The sequence below is a fragment of the Lynx rufus genome, unplaced genomic scaffold (genome assembly GCF_022079265.1).
Source record: "Lynx rufus isolate CCGP_SWC_20201006 ecotype Redwood Valley unplaced genomic scaffold, mLynRuf1.p SCAF_9, whole genome shotgun sequence".
NCBI lineage: Eukaryota > Metazoa > Chordata > Mammalia > Carnivora > Felidae > Lynx > Lynx rufus.
In genome coordinates, this window is record NW_025814897.1 from 98346477 (window position 1) to 98364088 (window position 17612).

At 54.6% G+C, this 17612-nt stretch overlaps 2 protein-coding genes across 12 annotated transcripts in view; one reads left to right on the plus strand and one right to left on the minus strand.

Moving 5' to 3' along the window:
- The first annotated feature begins 398 nt into the window (after window positions 1–398).
- Window positions 399–6212, plus strand: LARGE2 (LARGE xylosyl- and glucuronyltransferase 2). The gene is made up of 15 exons (XM_047070581.1): window positions 399–476; window positions 571–729; window positions 822–931; window positions 1257–1339; window positions 1614–1737; window positions 1968–2139; window positions 2267–2371; window positions 2850–2962; window positions 3036–3161; window positions 3239–3394; window positions 3524–3684; window positions 4113–4391; window positions 4753–4902; window positions 5030–5225; window positions 5478–6212. The coding sequence occupies exons 2-15, from the start codon at window positions 633–635 to the stop codon at window positions 5685–5687; spliced, it is 2082 nt and encodes a 693-aa protein (XP_046926537.1). The 5' UTR covers window positions 399–476; window positions 571–632; the 3' UTR covers window positions 5688–6212.
- The window catches only part of PHF21A (PHD finger protein 21A), a 196401-nt gene continuing 184938 nt past the window's right edge, over window positions 6150–17612 (minus strand). For 10 of the 11 annotated variants that reach the window (XM_047070575.1, XM_047070574.1, XM_047070573.1 and 7 more), the window contains 4 exons: window positions 14692–14847; window positions 13140–13215; window positions 12423–12526; window positions 6150–11030 (listed from right to left, as the gene is read on the minus strand). In XM_047070575.1, the coding sequence (XP_046926531.1) occupies window positions 10773–11030; window positions 12423–12526; window positions 13140–13215; window positions 14692–14847 (594 nt within the window). In that variant the 3' untranslated portion in view covers window positions 6150–10772. Of the gene's footprint in view, window positions 11031–11879; window positions 11960–12422; window positions 12527–13139; window positions 13216–14691; window positions 14848–17612 lie in introns of all 11 variants that reach the window. The other variant, XM_047070576.1, reaches the window with a different exon arrangement.

A 17612-nucleotide genomic window follows, 5' to 3' on the forward strand; every position in this document is an offset into this window, starting at 1 on the left:
CTCCGCCGGCCCGGCCTCCAGTCCCCAGAGCAGGTGTCGCTGACCCTCGAGGCCCCGCATTCCACTTCTTCCTCCTCACCCCCGCCGTCCCTTTGATCCGGGGCCGGGGGTCACGGGCCCCTCCCAACGGTGGGAGGTTAAGGGGAAGAGATGGGGCCCCAGAGCTGGGAAGAGGGGGATGGGCTCAGGGCAGGTAGCGGGGACTAGGCCTTCCTGGGTGGCTGCCCCGGCTCCCTCCAGCCATCCGGCTCGTTCCCAGGGCTGGGGGAGCCGTTGGATGCCGAGGCAGGGGCGGGGCCAGGTCCCCAAGGGTCTCCCCGCCCCTACGGGCTCCGCTGAGCGGAGGTGAAACCTGAACCTAGGTTGGGGGCGGGGCTGGCTCCTGCTCCTCACGGGGTTGGCCTGCGCCTCCACCCCCTTTCCCTCCAGCCGGCTTCTGGAAGAGGAAAGTCTGGGTCCCCGAGCCCCTGGAGCAGGTGAGGTGGCGACTCAGTGCGGGAGGGAGGATCGGGCAGCCGTCGGGCCCCGCCGCCCGAGGCTGATCCTCCTGCCTCCCTCCCGGGTCCGCAGGGACCGCGATGGACCCGGCAGCCCGGGGTCGCTCCCCGCCCTGAGCGCCCCCGCAGGCGGCCATGCTGCCCCGAGGGCGCCCCCGGGCGCTGGGGGCCGCGGCGCTGCTGCTCCTGCTGCTTCTGATCGGATTTTTCCTGTTCGGCGGGGACCTGGAGTGTAAGCGCGGCGAGCGAGGAGGCGAGCGAGCGGGCGGGGTGGGGGGGGGCCGGGATCCTTCCTCTGCCCGCTGACGCCACGTGTCCCTCCAGACGAGAGGCCGCGGGGAGCTGCTGCCCTCGACGGAGACCCGCCGGCGGACCGCGGGGGCCACAACCTCTCGGACTGCGTCCCGGCGCGGCCGCTGCCGCCCAAGTGCGAGGTAGGCGCGCGCGGCCCCTGGCGGCGGGAATCTCCGGGGCTCCGCGCCCCAGCCGGGCCACCCGGGCACCTGTGGGAATCACGACACCTGGCGTGGGCCGGGACACTGACCACCCAGCCGGGGACGACGCGTCCCCGGGCTCCCGCCTCGGTTTCTCCATTTGTCAAATAGAGGTGAACTCCTACTCCACATCCCCCCACCCCATTCTTCCTTAGCTCTTGTTGCCGGGTGGGGCTACACTACCCTAGGCCGGGCCAGGCCAGTCGTGGGCTCTCACCTTCGAGTGGGGGAGGGGCTGCTGCCCACCTCTGCGCCTCCTCCCCAGCTCTTGCACGTGGCCATCGTGTGCGCGGGACATAACTCCAGCCGAGACCTCAACACCCTGGTGAAATCTGTGCTCTTCTACAGGTATAACCAGCTGTCAGGGTCGGGGTGGGGAGGCAGGAGTGGGGAGCCACGGAGCAAAGTCTTGGGCAGGATCTCAGAGCTCCAGTTCCCCCATCTGTGCCACAGGGACAGTGTCCCTTCCTCCCTTGAAGGTGGTTCTAAGAATATCCTAAGCCGGGTATGAAACGGCTCTTTGCAGAAGTTAGTGCTGCCACTTCTGGGCCCCTCCAGTGGGTCTTGTCCCGTGTTCTCCCTTCTCGGGCCTATCAGCTTTCCTCACTTGTCCTTCCCCAAGGAAAAATCCACTGCATTTCCATTTGGTGACTGATGCTGTGGCCAGGAACATTCTGGAGATGCTCTTCCACACGTGGATGGTGCCTGCTGTCGGGGTCAGCTTCTATGACTTGGAAGAGCTCAAGGCAGGAGCCCTGGCCCTTCTGCACTCCTTTCTGGCTGCGCACAGCCCTTTCCTCCCTCCCAGGGCATCGGGGTGAGGGTGTGGGGGAGAGGTTAGAGCTGCCTGGGACACCCCCGCCCCTGTCCCATCACCTACAGAAGCTCAAATCCCTCACCCCTCCTGGGTGCATTCTGGCACTCACAGGCCCTTCTCTGCCAGGTTCATGCCTTGTCCTTCCCCCCGCCTCTGCAGCCCCAGGTCTCCTGGATCCCCAACAAGCACTACTCTGGCCTGTATGGCCTAATGAAGCTAGTGCTGCCCGGTGCCCTGCCCCCTGACCTGGCCCGTGTCATTGTGCTGGACACAGATGTCACCTTCGCCTCTGATATCGCAGAGCTCTGGGCGCTCTTTGCTCACTTTTCTGGTGAGAGGTCTGGGACCCAGCCCCAGCCAGCCCCCCTCCCTGGCCTGTCCAGGCCCCGCTGTGGCCTAGCCCTGAGCCGAGGTCCTGTGGCAGCCTCAGGCAGCTGCCTCGTGCCCTCCCCTCCCAGACAAGCAAGTGATCGGTCTTGTGGAGAACCAGAGCGACTGGTACCTGGGCAACCTCTGGAGGAATCACAGGCCCTGGCCTGCCTTGGGCCGGGGATTTAACACAGGTGGGACAGTGGTGGGGGAAGGCAGGAGGGGTGGCCACTTGTCCTCAGGCCCCAGGGACTGGGCAGGGCACAGAATGCTAGGAACCCCCCCCCCCCCCCAGGAAGAATAGTGCTGTGGAAAGAACACTGGGAGAAGAGCCAGAAAACAGTTCCGACCATGGCTGTTTGTGTTGGATGACTTTGGCCAAGCCACTTGGTCCCTCTGGGCCTCAGTTTTCTCATCCATTAAATGGGGATGATTTTATCAGCCCTGGGATCACTGAGCGTGAGAAGATGGCTGTGGAGGTGCTCTGTAAGCTGTGCAGCGCGTCCCCTTTACCCCCAAGAGGAATGATTATTGACCGAGGTGGTCCACGCTATGTCTGAACAGACAGAAAAAACCAATGGGTCACATAAACATTCAAAAGACGCCTTCATGACCCCTGGAGCCAGGAGCTGGATTAGCCCAGGTGGGCATGACAGCCTTCCCCCTGGGCAGGTGTGATCCTCCTGCGGCTGGACAGGCTCCGGCAGGCCGGCTGGGGGCAGATGTGGAAGCTGACCGCCACTCGCGAGCTCCTCACCCTGCCCGCCACCTCACTGGCAGACCAGGTCTGTGGGAGCTTTTGAAAGGGGGTGGGTGGGGCAGGCTCTGGGCCGGGACGTGATGGCCGTCTCCGCCCAGGACATCTTCAATGCCGTAATCAAGGAGCACCCGGGCTTGGTGCAGCCCCTGCCCTGCGTCTGGAACGTTCAGCTGTCAGACCACACGCTGGCTGAGCGCTGCTACTCGGAGGCATCTGATCTCAAGGTGAATGGGGTGGGGGCTGAGCGGTGGGCTTCTGTTCCCTGCTCCTAGCCCCGCAACAAAACCCTCTTGGGTTCCAGGTGATCCATTGGAACTCACCAAAGAAGCTGCGTGTGAAGAACAAGCACGTGGAATACTTCCGAAACCTCTACCTGACCTTCCTGGAGTATGACGGGAACCTGCTACGGAGAGAGCTCTTCGCGTGCCCCAGCCCGCCCCCTCCGGGGACCGAGCAGGTGAGAGGGAGCCGCCTTCCCTTGCCTTGGGGAGGCTCTGCCCCTCTCTGCTCTGGGGGGACCTGGCCTTGCCTGGGGACCTATCCTCCTGCCCCAGCCCCGGTCCTTCTCTCCCCTCAATGTCCCCAGTTGCAGCGGGCCCTGGCACAACTGGACGAGGAAGATGCCTGCTTTGAGTTCCGGCAGCAACAGCTCACCGTGCACCGGGTGCACATCTCCTTCCTGCCCCATGAGCCGCTGCCTCCCCGGCCCCACGACGTCACCCTGGTGGCCCAGCTCTCCATGGACCGGTGAGAGTGCCAAGGACCGCGCCAGGGAGCAAGGCCTGGGAATTTCCAGAAACCTCCTCCAGAGAGGACGGTTTCAATGGGTGGAGGGGAGAGCTCTCGTTGCCTGATGCTTGAGGAGTTCCCGGATTTGGAGACACTGGCTGTGGTTAAGAGCTTGGGTTTTGGGGATCGTGTAGGTGCCTGGAAATGCCTGGAAATGCCCTCTGTAGCTGTGGGACCATGGGCAAGTCTTAGTATCTCTGGCCTTTGGTGTTCTTGTTCTGTGAGAAAGGACCCACCTTGTGGGGGTAGTTGTGAAGATTAAGACCAGCTTAAAGAGCATTGGGAAGGTGCTTAATAAGTCACTTGAAGGGGGTGTTTGCAGCGGCTGACCTGGGGGGGGGCGGTGGTTCCAGCCGTCCTTGGGCTGACCACCCCCCTTATCCCAGGCTGCAGATGCTGGAAGCCCTGTGCAGACACTGGCCAGGCCCCATGAGCCTGGCCTTGTACCTCACAGATGCAGAGGCCCAGCAGTTCCTGCGATTCGTCGAGGCCTCGGCAGTGCTCTCCGCCCGGCAGGACGTGGCCTACCACGTGGTGTATCGTGAGGGTCCCCTCTACCCTGTCAACGAGCTTCGTAACGTGGCCTTGGCCCAAGCCCTCACGCCTTACGTCTTCCTCAGCGACATTGACTTTCTGCCTGCTTATTCCCTCTACGACTACCTCAGGTGGGCCTGAGGAGGGAGGGAGAGGGACGGTGGATGGGTGGGTGTGGATGGGGGGTGGGGGGGTGGGCGGGTACCCGCAGGACCCCGGGCAAGTATGTCGTCGTCGCCCGGGAGACGTCTGGGCCTCAGTTTCCTCTGTAAGAGGGGTTTGTATTGGGGCAGGGGCGCCACCCTCGTTTCTCTGGGCTGCCGTAGGAGAGCGCGGGAGGCTGGGGCCCGCTTCCCACGGCAGCTCCATTTCCGTCTGTCTCCTGCGGGGCGTCTGGGCGAGCCAGCTTTGGGGCCTGCGGCTAAGAAAAGGAAGGGAATCGCTGGGCCCAGAGGCTTCCCTCTTCTCTGTTCATGGGTGCTCCCCCGACAGGGCCTCCATCGAGCAGCTGAAGCTGGACAGTGAGCGCAAAGTGGCCCTGGTGGTGCCGGCATTCGAGACCCTGCACTACCGCTTCAGCTTCCCCAGTTCCAAGGCCGAACTGCTGGCCTTGCTGGACTCGGGCTCTCTCTACACCTTCAGGTGGGAGAGGCCACTGCTCTGCTCGGCTCCGTTCTCCCCCCCCACCCCCCCACCCACCGCTCCCCCTACCCCCTCACTGAGCTCCTGGTTTCAGCTTGGTTCTCTGCCCCCCTCTCCTGCTCCGCAGGTACCACGAGTGGCCCCGGGGCCACGCGCCCACAGACTATGCCCGCTGGCGAGAGGCTCGGACCCCGTACCGTGTGCAGTGGGCAGCTGACTATGAGCCCTACGTGGTGGTGCCTCGTGACTGTCCCCGCTACGACCCCCGATTTGTGGGGTTCGGCTGGAACAAGGTGGCCCACATCGTGGAGCTGGATGCACAGGTGAGGGCGTGCCTTGCTGCCTCTGGTTTCAATTTGCCTCCAGGCCCAGGGAGCTCACTACGCCTCAGCGCGGCAAGCGCGCCATTAGGCAGTACTGTTAGAAATTCCACCTTTGGGTAGAACTCAAATCGTCTGCCCTTCGACCCTTCCTTTGGCTGTAAGGGGCTATTGAATAAACCTGCCCCCCCCGTCCCCCCAGAGCTGTAATCTTCCCCTCAGCCCAGAATGTCCATCTGCCTCCCACCCCTGCAGGAATATGAGCTCCTGGTGCTGCCCGAGGCCTTCACCATCCACCTGCCACATGCCCCGAGCCTCGACATCTCTCGCTTCCGCTCCAGCCCCGCCTATCGTGACTGCCTCCAGGCCCTGAAGGATGAGTTCCACCAGGACTTGTCCCGTCACTACGGGGCTGCTGCCCTCAAATACCTCACTGCCCTGCAGCAACCCCCAGGCCCCGCCTGACCCCCCCAGGCTGGGCCTGCAGTGGCTCCCCGCTGCCTCCCCCCTCCCCGCCCCCCCCCCCCCCCACCTTGGCTCTCACACGCTCCCTGCAGACACTGGAGCAGCCTTGCCACCCATCCCACCCTCCCTGCTATTTAAATTATTGAAGGTCTCAGTGGAAAGGGCTTCAGTCGGAGCACCTGTGGGGTGGGTCCTGGGGGCCTCCCCGTGCTGCTATGGCTGGGGTCTAGTCTCACTCTGCCCCAGTGGTTTGGGGGCTGGTTCCCCTAGCTTCATCTGTACATCTCTTTTTCGTAATTAAAAGGTTTTAAAGCCCTTTTGCCCGTTCCTTCTGGTTTGGGGGCATGAGGGTGTGGGTCAGCCGGGAAGGTGCGGAGTCTTCCCTGGAGTCGCAGTGGGGCCCGGACCCTCCCCCGGAGGCCCACCCTCCCCTGCCCCAGACCCAACACCATGAGGCTGAGAGACTTTATTTGGCTTTATTTAGTAAAATGTTAAAATAAATAAATACAAATTGATCAGCTGCTCTGGATCCCCCCCCACCCCCTCAAAACAAAAATGAAACAAACAAAAACAAAAACTTTGAAGCACAAAACTCCAAATACAAGTTCTACCAAGACTGAAATCACAAAGGGCGTGGACAAGAGACAGGATTGGGGGCTGGCTGGCTCTTTTCTGCTCGGAGCTTGCTGACCTCTGGCTGCCCATCCTGTCCTGCCTGACTGCAGCTTACCCTGGGCTGAGGACCCAACGACACAGAGGTGCAGGGGCCAGAGACTGCTGTGGGGGATGGCGGAGTCCTCGGGGAGGAAGGGCTTCTGGGAGGGGGGAGCAAAGTGGAATTTGTGAGCCCTGCCCTTCCTCTACGAGGGCTATTTTTAAGAGTTCCACCCTGGCTCTCTGGAGGGGGCGACCCCCAGCTTCCTCCCCTTCGCTGTTGCCAGAGGGCCAGAGGAATCTTCTCAGGGGCCGCCCCCTCCCTTGGAGAGGAGCTGGCACTGAGGACGGCTGTAAGTCAAGGTGAAAACGGGTCTCCTGTTTCCTGCCAAGGGTGCCCAGCTGAGGGGTGGGGGTGAGGCCCACAGTCATTTACGCAGAGCAGAGTTGCCCCCATCCAGCGGAAGCCGTGCAATCTGGAGAACTCAGGGCCTGGAAAACACCTGGGCCCACCGTCCATCCTACTACCCAGAAGAGCCTTTTACCCCTGGGGTAAAAGTCTCCTAAATTAAGCCCTTTGGATAAATAAGAAAGACCACACCCCAGAAGGGAGTGAAGGGAGAAAACCGCGTAGAGATTGGGAGCGAGAGCCCAGAGGGGCTCCACTGGTCCCAAGAGGAAGTATCAGAGATGGCTGGAGGGGCAGCTGTACACGCAGACTGGGTGAGCTGGACACAGTCACCCTCCTTTACGGGGAGAGGCCTGGGGGCGGCAGTTGTGCCCGTTGACGCTGCCTGTTGAGCCTGAGCCAAGAAGAAGCAGGGACAGGCAGGCCCTGCAGGGCAACCGGGCACTCGGGACGGTGCCAGCTGGGGGCTGCGGCCGCCGTGTGGCAGCCCCACACAGGGATGGCCCCACCAGGGGCTGCCCCCAGCCCGGCTGCCCCCAAGGGCCTGATAAGGAAGGGAGAAACAGAACTCTGGATGAGCTCAGCAGAGGTGAGACAAGACCCAGCAGGCCCCATGAAAGAAGAAGGCCCCGCGGGCGGCATTGGCAAGACTGGGAGGTGGGAAATGACAGCAACATGACCTCACTGCCTCCGGGGTGCAGTGCCCATGCCACCGGACCGGCCAGGGCCAACGGCTCGAGGGCAGCCTCCTCCCAGTCCCAGACCAGCCACTCCCTGGCCCCTGAAGTGATTGCAAAGCCAGCTGGTCTGAGATGTGTCTTGTGAGCAGCTAAACCCGGTCATGGGGAACGAGCGGCAGAGGGAAGGAGAAAGAGGGAAGTGGAGGAGACAGCCCAGGTGAGGCAGTCATGACCGTGTGTCTCAGGTCGTCACAAGCACCCACAGGTCTGGGGGACACAGAGAAGGTCTTCTCTTGGCAGGACAATAAAGGAAAAGGAGATGGGGTGACCGGGGCCTTTTGATGGCAGTAAGTAGAGTTTTGGAATTTGAGTCTAGACTGTGGGTTTGGGGGCAGGGTTGCATTTTGTACTCCACACTAACAGCTCGTAGCTGCACTTTAGAAGAATCCATACCCCAACCCCGGACGAGGCGAGGGCGTGAGTACTCACAACAGGCAAAATACTGGCCGATTCCTAGCTCTACCCTCACCGCTGTCCCCCCTGCCACCCCGACAATTCTCAGGCGGCTCCTTTCTGAGCAAAGGCCCCTAGTGATGATCGTTTCCGAACTTCTTTCAAGAAAAGATAGGTATCGTGTGGCCCGGACAAGTCAAATGCGAGAGCTTAAGAGCGGGCGCACAGCCTGCTGCTTGCTGGGCTCTGAACCTCCGCCAACTATTCCTCCAACTAGTCCAGGCATCTCCAAAGCTCCCTGACTAGTCGTAGCACCTTGGTTTCTGCAGGAGAAAAGGGAGCTCCTCCGTCCCCCTCAGGCAACTTTGCAGCCAGGGTCGGACTCTGAGGCCTGTGTAGCCACCCTTCACCCCCTAACACTCCTGGGAAGATGAAATGGCCAGTAGGGATGAGGCCTATTTGACCTAAGAAGTGTCTCTTTCTCTTGCATTTGCTTTCAGGTTTCTAACTGGGATTTCTGGGCCTAAGTGGGTGAGGGAGAAAGTAACATGGCCTCGTCCGCCCCTCCTAGACCCTGGCCATTATGGAGTAGGGGGCGGGCTTGAGAGAAGAGGTCCCGGGAGGGCTGGGGCACAGAGCGCCTGCCTTCCTTCTGTGGGCCCAGGCATGCGACGGGGCCAAGATCTCCGGCGGGAGCACACACGTGACAAATTTACTTCCCACGAGGCAAGATGACAGACATGATCCAAGTCTTTCAGAACCCTGGTTTTCTCAAGGAGACCGGCCGAGCCAAGGCAAGCACAGGGATTCCAGCCACAGGTCACCCAGGAAGCTTGTGAATGTGCAAAGGGCAGTAAACTCCGTCTCCTGTACCCGAAGCCAGCAGGCAGAGAACTCGGCTGGAGATTCAGACCTCTCCAAAGGCAAGACAGACACAAAGGCCACCCTGGGGCTCTTTGTCTCAGAGACACCACACACCCTCAAGACTTCTCGCTCCTTTGTTCATTCTAAGCACCAAGGGCTGATGCAGCCAGCCTGCCCCCTGCACCCTCCCTCGCCGAGGCTAGCAGTCACTGGCCAAGTCCTTCAAAGTTGTCCCCCAGGCACTCACAATGCTGGTGGCTGAAAGACTGAAAGCAGCACCAAAGGAAGGGATCTTATTTAGGCACCAGCCTTTTGCTCTAGCAAAATCCGAGGAGACAAATGGGTAGGGTAGGGCCCTGATACCGTCCACACTCCAGTTGAGCTTTGAAAACAGAAGCCCAGACCCCTGCTCCAAGAAGGGAGGACAGTCCTTTCCAAGGAGGGGAGAGTGGTGGGAGGGCTCGTGCTGCCCCTCAAGGCCGCAGCGTCCAGAGGACAGAAGTCATGGAGACTAGCCCACCAGTCTTGAGACACAAACACAGCAAAATGTCATCATGATCAGCAGGTTCTGTGCTAAAAAATTATAACTACACAGCATTTTCTCCAGTTCTGACACCTTTTTAATAGAAATCACTGTTTTTAGGAAACAAATAGCACTTTTGTAATTTTTTTTTACAATGTTTCTTACCTTGATCTTAATTTAAGTAACACTAGGAAGACCTCAATATCTTTTATTTTCCTTTTTAATTTAAAAAAAAGTTGTTGTTGTTTTTCCCCAGATACAAAGATTTTTGCCCTTGCATAAAAACAGTGCCCCGAACGATGACACAGGACTCACACGGACTCACTGGACCTCACTGACACTATGATTCCTATTCTACCATGCACGGCCTCGACTACCCTTAATTGACTGTCAGCCTGAAAAACAGCTTTTCTATTCCTTATTTTAGTTTTTGTTACCAAAAAAGTAAAGTAAACAACAAAATAAAACTTTTTCTTAAAGAAAAACAAAAACAAAAACAAAAACTTAAAAAAAGAGGAAAGAAACATCTCCATTCAATTCACACACACCTGGGTCGCGTGCTGCTTCGCTCAGAATCTTCTCTTCTTATAAATATAGAAAAGGGATGGAGCTTGTTTTCAAGTAAAAATCACTGATCCACCTTTTTTCCTTCCTCGACACACACACCCTTCTTCCCTGCCCGGGCAATGGCCAGCCGAGGCCGGGCCTGCTCTGCTCGTTCTTGGAGAGGGAAGGTAACCGGATCATCCACGGGGATGCGCGCCAATTTGCCAAAGCAGGGAAGGAACGCGGGGAGCGGTGGGGGCGCCCACGGAAGGAAGCAGAGCGCGCGGGAGAAGAACCTTGTTCTTGCCGTCCACCTCTCCGTGTACCGTGCCCCTCCCCAGGCGAGAGGAAATACTGCTTACTTGATATATTTTTCCCACCCTGGCTCCCTCCCATTCCCTCCCATCCCTCCTCTGGGCACTGGGGTTGGTTAAATCTCGATTTCCTTTTTTTTTTTTTTTTTTTTTGGTTTTATAGTAGTGAAAGTTTAGAAACAGGAAAGCCCACACACTCTTTGGACTCGTCTTCTCTACCTAAACAAACGGCTCCGCAAATAAGGGTCTGAAACCTGCTCTCCTCCCTCCGCCCGTCCCTGCTCCCCACCCAACAAAACAGAAACAAACCCATGGTGGCTGTGGAGGCTGCTGCAGGCACACACTGGTGTATAATAGAGAGAGTAAATATATTATTTCACTTGGCATGATGCTGGCAAAGAACCTCCAGCTGGCACTATTTCATGTAACATGGTCCAATCTTTGCATGTACACACAGAACAAGAAGGATCAATTGGCAAACTCTGGTGCCACCTGGCACAAGCATCTTCTCTCTCTCTGGAACCAAAGAACCAAAAGAATTCTGTACTTTCCAGAAGAAATCCGGCTTTGCTTTTCTAGAGTCTTCAGTGTTTTTGCTCTCCTTGCCGCCGGGATCCCGTGGCTTCTCCTCGCGGGGCTCTGTTATTTAGTCTCATCCCCCTGGGTACAGTTCGCTGTGCAGCTCTGGGAGGAGGGGGAGTGGGCCGGCGTGGAGGTGGCGGCAATGGCAGGGGGGGTGCAGTCCGGGCCGTTGGACACGGCCCCCACAGTGGCCTCAGAGTCTACGGGTTTGGAGAGGTCGATGCCGTGGATGAGGCGGATCAGCTGTTTTACCTTCTCCAGGGAGCTGTGCATCTCCTTCTGCCGGGCCAGGATGGTGTTCTTCATTTCCATGCATTTCTGCAGCAAATGAGAAGGGCAGTGGCGCTGAGCCTCTGTGGCCGTTCCGACAGGCCTGGCAGCCCTCTCCGGGTAAAAGAACCTGCTGGCTTGGGCGCAGCCCCTGCCCCTTGCTCTGCGCTGCACTGGAGGGGCCTCTGCCGCCATGCCACCCGCCACCCACGGGGAGGAGGAGGCCCCACAGGCGGGAGGGAGAGGGCAAGTGAGTGGTTTAGAAGCCAACCAACCCTGCTTGACACTAGGACTTAAAACCCCATGTGAATTGCCGCTCTAGGACTACAAAATAAAAGTCATTTAAAACAACATTCCCAGAGCTGCGCTGAAGCTGGTTTGGGCAGGTTTTGTTTGGTATGCAAATGGGTGCTAATACGTTCAGGACTGGACTGAGCTATCCAGGACAGGGAACGAACGAGCCAATGGTGGTGTCCGGATCCAATGTGAGGGCCTATTGAGGATCGCCCGGTCAGCAAGAATTTAGAGGCAGGGCCTGGGGGTAGCACGGTGATGTTTGGGAGAATCAAAGACTACAGCCAACAGAAACCCTTCGGCTCGGTCACGGACTTGTGGGTTTTTGTCCTTTTGCCCAAGGTCTCCCACAGCTGCTGGCTTCTGTTCTGGGCAGGGAAAGGGATGTGAAAGCTACATGCCATGGGTAGTATGGTGATGAGGGGAAAGCAGCTGAATGGGACAGCTCAACTGTCACCAAGTTCAGGGTACTACCTGGTGTCCGTGAGGGCTGAAGCTACCTCACTCCAACAAGGGGAGGGCGACCTACTCATTCATTGAGAAATAAAACTTGCTTTGGAGGGGCCTCAGAATCTCCGCTGCAAATACACCCCTGGTTCCCACCTGGACAGGCCAGGCTGGGCAATATTTATTTCCAGTACTTGTCTCCAGGATCCTCTCTTCCTCAGGCGGGTCAGCAACACCTGGAGACGCAATCAGCAGGGCGTGGAAGAAAGGACGGGATGGGAGGGCCATGCGGAAAGACCACTAACTAGGACAGTGAGAAAGGCTTCTATGCAGGGACCGGATCTGTGTCGGCCCGGCGTCGGGAGAGGCTCCGTACCCCTCCCAAACCCCTTCGGCTCGGGAACACACAGGGCTGATGGCCACACTGCGGGAGCTGCTGCTTCGCATCTTCAGCCCGGAGACTGAAAATCCACTCTCCGATCAAAGCCCACAGGAGGTTCCAGGGCACCACCTACCAACCGGCTACCTGTCCTCAGGGCCAAAACTGTAACTGGAGGCAAACTTGGTGTCTGCCCAAGTTAACTGTGGCGATAAGCTGGAGGGCCTTGAAAGGGCCCTGGGGAGCCCCAAGTACTGTCATGGGGGTGAAAGGGACCGTATCTGCGCCCACCGCCAAAGGGATGAGCTTACTTTACTTACACTTATAGAATTGCTGAGCTGTTTCACCTTCTGCTCTAGTTGTTCTCGCTCTTGTTTTAAGTCTGAACTCCATTTAAGTAATTTCTGTTTCTCTTCTTCTTTTGCTGGAAAAAAAAAAAAAAGGAACTGTTTTTAACAATACATTCTTTGAAAAGGCCACTGTGTTCAAAATGCTGACCAAAGAAGGTATTTTGCCCAAAGCTCCCCCTGACCTCCACAGTCACTGTGCAGAACATGCCCACCTAGACCTTGCCTTTAAAAAAAAAAAATGTTTATTTATTTTGAGAGAAATAGAGAAAGTGTGTGCACAAGCTGGGGAGAAGCAGACAGAGAATCCTAAGCAGGATCCATCTGTCAGCACAGAGCCCGACACAGGGCTCGAACCCACAAACCACAAGATCATGACCTGAGCCAAAATCAAGAGCCAGACGCTCAACAGACTGAGCCACCCAGGCACCCCAGACCTTCCTTTTTATGCGTACAGGTGTGCTAAGACAGATCGCAGTGGTGTGGGCTTGGCTGTACATAAATAAGATGTTGCTTTCTCATTTTTCCTCCCCGAGAAAAGTACTATATAAGCTTTTCATTTTTTTCAGTAAAAGCTTTTCACTTTTAACCTCAGATTTCCTTCCGAAAACAAAACAAACGCTGCCTTCTAGTACGTTTTTTTAAGCAAGGGGAGGCTTACCACAAAAGGGGATGTGGATGATTCTTTACCTGCTTTGTAGGCGATATAGGAATGAACAATTGCTAAAGTTCCGGGCCATGGAATTGCTTCTTCCTTCTTCAGCATCTGAAATGAAGTTTAGAATTTTACTTGAAAGGAGGTATAAACACACATCCCCTGTGCAGCAACAAGCAACATGTCTGTAGCAATTGGCAGACAAAAGCCAGGAAGGATTTATGGTGACAGGCTTGCAAAACCCCTGAAGTTCCAGATACCAGTCTGACGGAATGAGGTTCAATGGTGGGAAGAAGTCAAGCCACCCGAGCCCCGAGTTTAAAAAGAGGCTGGGACGTGGCTGGGCATTCCTATCTCCTCATATGTGCCACATAACACCCAAGTGCTCTGACAACCAGAACCACCAGCATATAAGCTACAAGCCTGCACAATGGCAGCAGCCACTAGCAGTTTCGGCCTTGATCCGCCTGTCTCAATTTCAATTTTTTTGTTAATGTTTATTTATTTTTGAGAGGGAGAGAGAGAGAGAGAGGGAGAGAGAGATACGAGAGTGGGGGGGGGGCGGACAGAGCATCCGAAGCAGGCTCCTTGCTGACAGCAGAGAGCCCGACATGGGACTCGAACTTACGAACCCTGAGATCATGACCTGAGCTGAAGTCGGATGTTCAACCGACTGAGCCACCCAGGTGCCCCTCCTGTCTCAATTTTAGTTTCATATTTCCCTCAAAGGCAGGCTGACCAAAGAAATTACATATCAGTTCCAAATAGTTAAGTATAATCTAGATCTTGTGTAAAAAATTATCAGAGGGTCACAGAGCAGTGTCAGGAAGAGAACAAAAGACAATGGTCTCCACCACGTCATGAAGACAGGAGGAGGAGGACCAAGATTAAAGGCGGGAAACCAGGATTCTCCCAAACAGGATTCCAAAGAACCAAGAAGCATCCCAAAGCTCGCTGAGCTTTCGGGCCTGTTCGTTATTTATACTTCGCCGACTTCCAAAACAGGCTGAGACAGCTTATAATAAAAACATAAAGGTACGTGGATAGTTGAGAGAAAGAGACCGGAAACTAAACAGAGAAGAAGGGAAGAGGCTAGGACAGTTAATGTTTGCTTTCAAGTCCATGCAATAGCCACTCTACGGTGAGTTCTCTTATCCTGGTGACAACACAGGTGAAAGGTGAAACTGTTGTTATTTGAATTAAACAATCAATCGGGGACTTTCCTGTAAGGGTTTTACTTCTAAAAGAAGTCTCAAAACCACATTCTTAGAGAAAGGGGCAGAAAGTCTTATGGCATTGACGGGGCAAGGTCATGAGAAGATAAGTCATTTCGAACAAAGGGAAGCAGTCAGGGTCTTTCCACCCATACAAGAATCACCACCTCAGTACAGGACAGAGATCCTTGAGAGGATGGACACCGTGTGGGTGGGTGCGGTGCCATGAACAGGCCAGAGGTGGCCTGCGGAACTACCAGGAGAGGGAAGAGACTCTGCCACGCCCCCCACAGCCGAGGGGAACAGAGGGCCTCCTGACCGCACTGTCTCTTCCTCAGCCTGTCTCTCTGACTGACCCACCCATAGTCCGTACCTGGTCCTGACATCTGGGACAGATCCACATGCCCTTGGGAATCGTTTTCAGAGGAGGGTCTAAGCAGTCCAGATGATACACACGGGAACACGTGTCACACATAAGCAACTGGCCACTTTTTCTGCAAACGCTGCAAAAATCCTCATGGATATCACCCTAGGAAATTGAGAGGAAAGGTAAGAGAAAGGACAAAAAAGGTAAAATTTGCAGGTTAACATGCATATTCTGGATACATGTGTTTTAGGACAATCAGCTGTGCCCCCTCCAACATGTTACCAAAATATTCAAGGAAAGTAGGAATTACTAATGACTCAGCTCCCACCTACTCCATATAACTGAGGTTCCCTGACAGGGACGGGGTTCTTAGAGTTTACAGAAAAGCTGTGTAAATCACCTAGGCCCAAATTAACGTTACAGGTGATAGCTCAGCATTTATTATGTTTTGATAGAATCCGACCCACAAATCATAAAGTTTGAAGACACTGAAATCCATTCATCAAAGTGTTCCACGATATGATACAAACAATTCTCATTACCCACCATTTTTCAGGGGAGTTTAGGATTGGGAAAGAGGACAGACAAGGAACGGAATACGGAATTTTAATAAACTCTTTGCTTGCTCAGGGAGGAAAAATACAGTGCAAGTTCAATGGGAAAAGATTAAGTCAGGAACAAATTAAACTCGCGTGAGCTTTCTAACATGAATTTAAAAAGCCAAAGCAACAGCTGACAATGTTCTCCTAAAGCCAGTATTTGCACTTGGTGTTCAACGGACCATTCTATTCTGGGAGGCTTTATTTCTCCCTATAAAATATGTCATCACATGGGAATAGATGAGCAGCCCCCAGTGCACGCTGCCTGTCTCCCCTCCCCCACCATGGAGAGTTCTGGTACTCAGGTAAGTCTGCTAGAGCCCTCTGAACAGAAGAGACCATCAGAAAAAAAGCAGATCTACTTAAATTGGAGAGGAGAACACTAGGGGGGAAAAAGACATTTAGGTAAAAAGTATTTTTCAGCAGGTCAATCCCTGGCCTGTTCTGAGAACGGGATGGATAAAGACAGGAGGGAAGAGAACCCTGAAGAAGGGATGTGCTGGAGGTTAGCCAGCAGAGCAGCGCCATAGCCTGGAGCAGACCCCTTTTCACTTTCAGTGTGTTCGTTTAGATTTCTAGGCTATTCCGCCAGCAGGCCTAACGCAGAGAATCCACACAGGAAGCAATGACATAGACAGCAATGCTCACTTCTTCTATGATGTGTAACCCCCTCAACCACCACTGTTGAAGGCACATATCTTCCCAGGCCTACAATTTCTCTCTCAAGAAAAGGAAACTTTCTCTATAATTCACTAGGGTATCCATAGCCTAGGAAACTGGCTGCAATAGATTGGAAGATAATCGGTGTGGGCAGATTTTAAAGTTTTCTTAGTAAAAAAAAATGTCATCCCTGGGCAAAAAAACAAAAACAAAAAACCCCTCAGTATACGAGCAAAAATACTGCATGAGAATGCACCCTCACAGTTCAGCTTTGAGGCAGCAAAAGAGGTTAAGGTCCCATCCCTCGATTAATGGTAACTTTCTTCTTTCTTTTTTAAAAAAAATTTTTTTCTTTTATGTTTATTTATTTTTGAGACAGAGAGAGACAGAGCATGAATGGGGGAGGGTCAGAGAGAGAGGGAGACACAGAATCCGAAGCAGGCTCCAGGCTCTGAGCTGTCAGCACAGAGCCCGACGCGGGGCTCGGACTCACAGACTGTGAGATCATGACCTGAGTTGAAGTCGGACGCTCAATCGACTGAGCCACCCAGGCGCCCCCTTTCTTCTCTCATTCTTTTTTTTTTTTTTTTTAAATTTTTTTTTCCAACGTTTATTTATTTTTAAGACAGAGAGAGACAGAGCATGAACGGGGGAGGGGCAGAGAGAGAGGGAGACACAGAATCGGAAACAGGCTCCAGGCTCTGAGCCATCAGCCCAGAGCCTGACGCGGGGCTCGAACTCCCGGACCGCAAGATCGTGACCTGGCTGAAGTCGGACGCTTAACCGACTGCGCCACCCAGGCGCCCCCTCTCATTCTTAAAATCAAGCTGAAGGACACTCTTCTCTAGAGAAGCGGTCTTTCTTGAACCTTAGTCCTGTGTCAGTCTGCATCTTTATGAAGTGTATAAAAATTTTAAGGCTTCAGAGACTGTTTTAGGTAAATCCTAGATACACCATGAGTGATGAAGTAAGCAAAACAAACTGGACATCTCATTCTGTCGGGTAACGAGTCTGCTCACTTCCCTTTGCTCTCGAGCAAGGAGCATGTCAAGGAGTGGACAGCAGAGAGTATGTAAATAATCTCCAGGAAAGAACCTCTGATCCCATTTCCATGTTCTAGAGCAGCACTTCTCAGTCTGTCTGCTGTGAGGACCCCGTTACACTCTGAAAATTACTAAGGACCTCAAAGAGCTTTTGTTTATGTGAATTGTATTTGTTGATATTTAATATATTAGAAATTCTAAAACTTTCAAAATTTTGAAATAATTATAGAATCACAGCACGTTACAAAACTAGGATGCTGAAAAATTATAAAGCCCCAGAACACACAAGTGCACACTCCACAAGCCATCAGAGTTATGACATAGTTACATGTCATATATTATCTGGAAAATTCCACCGGTTACTCTTGAGAGAAGGAGAATGAAGATGGCACAGAGTATTTCAATATTATCATGAAAATAGTTTTGACCCCCGAGGAGTCTCAGGGACCACACTTCGAGAACTACTGCCCATAGAAATGAATAATAAAATGCCAACGTACAGACTTTATCTACCCAGAATTGGTTCTCTGCTTAGCTTAAAGAGAGCAGGGGATTCCCATGGAGGTGCTGCCCTAGGTAAAAAGGCTCAGGCTCTGGTGACTGAACTACTACCATAAACCCAACG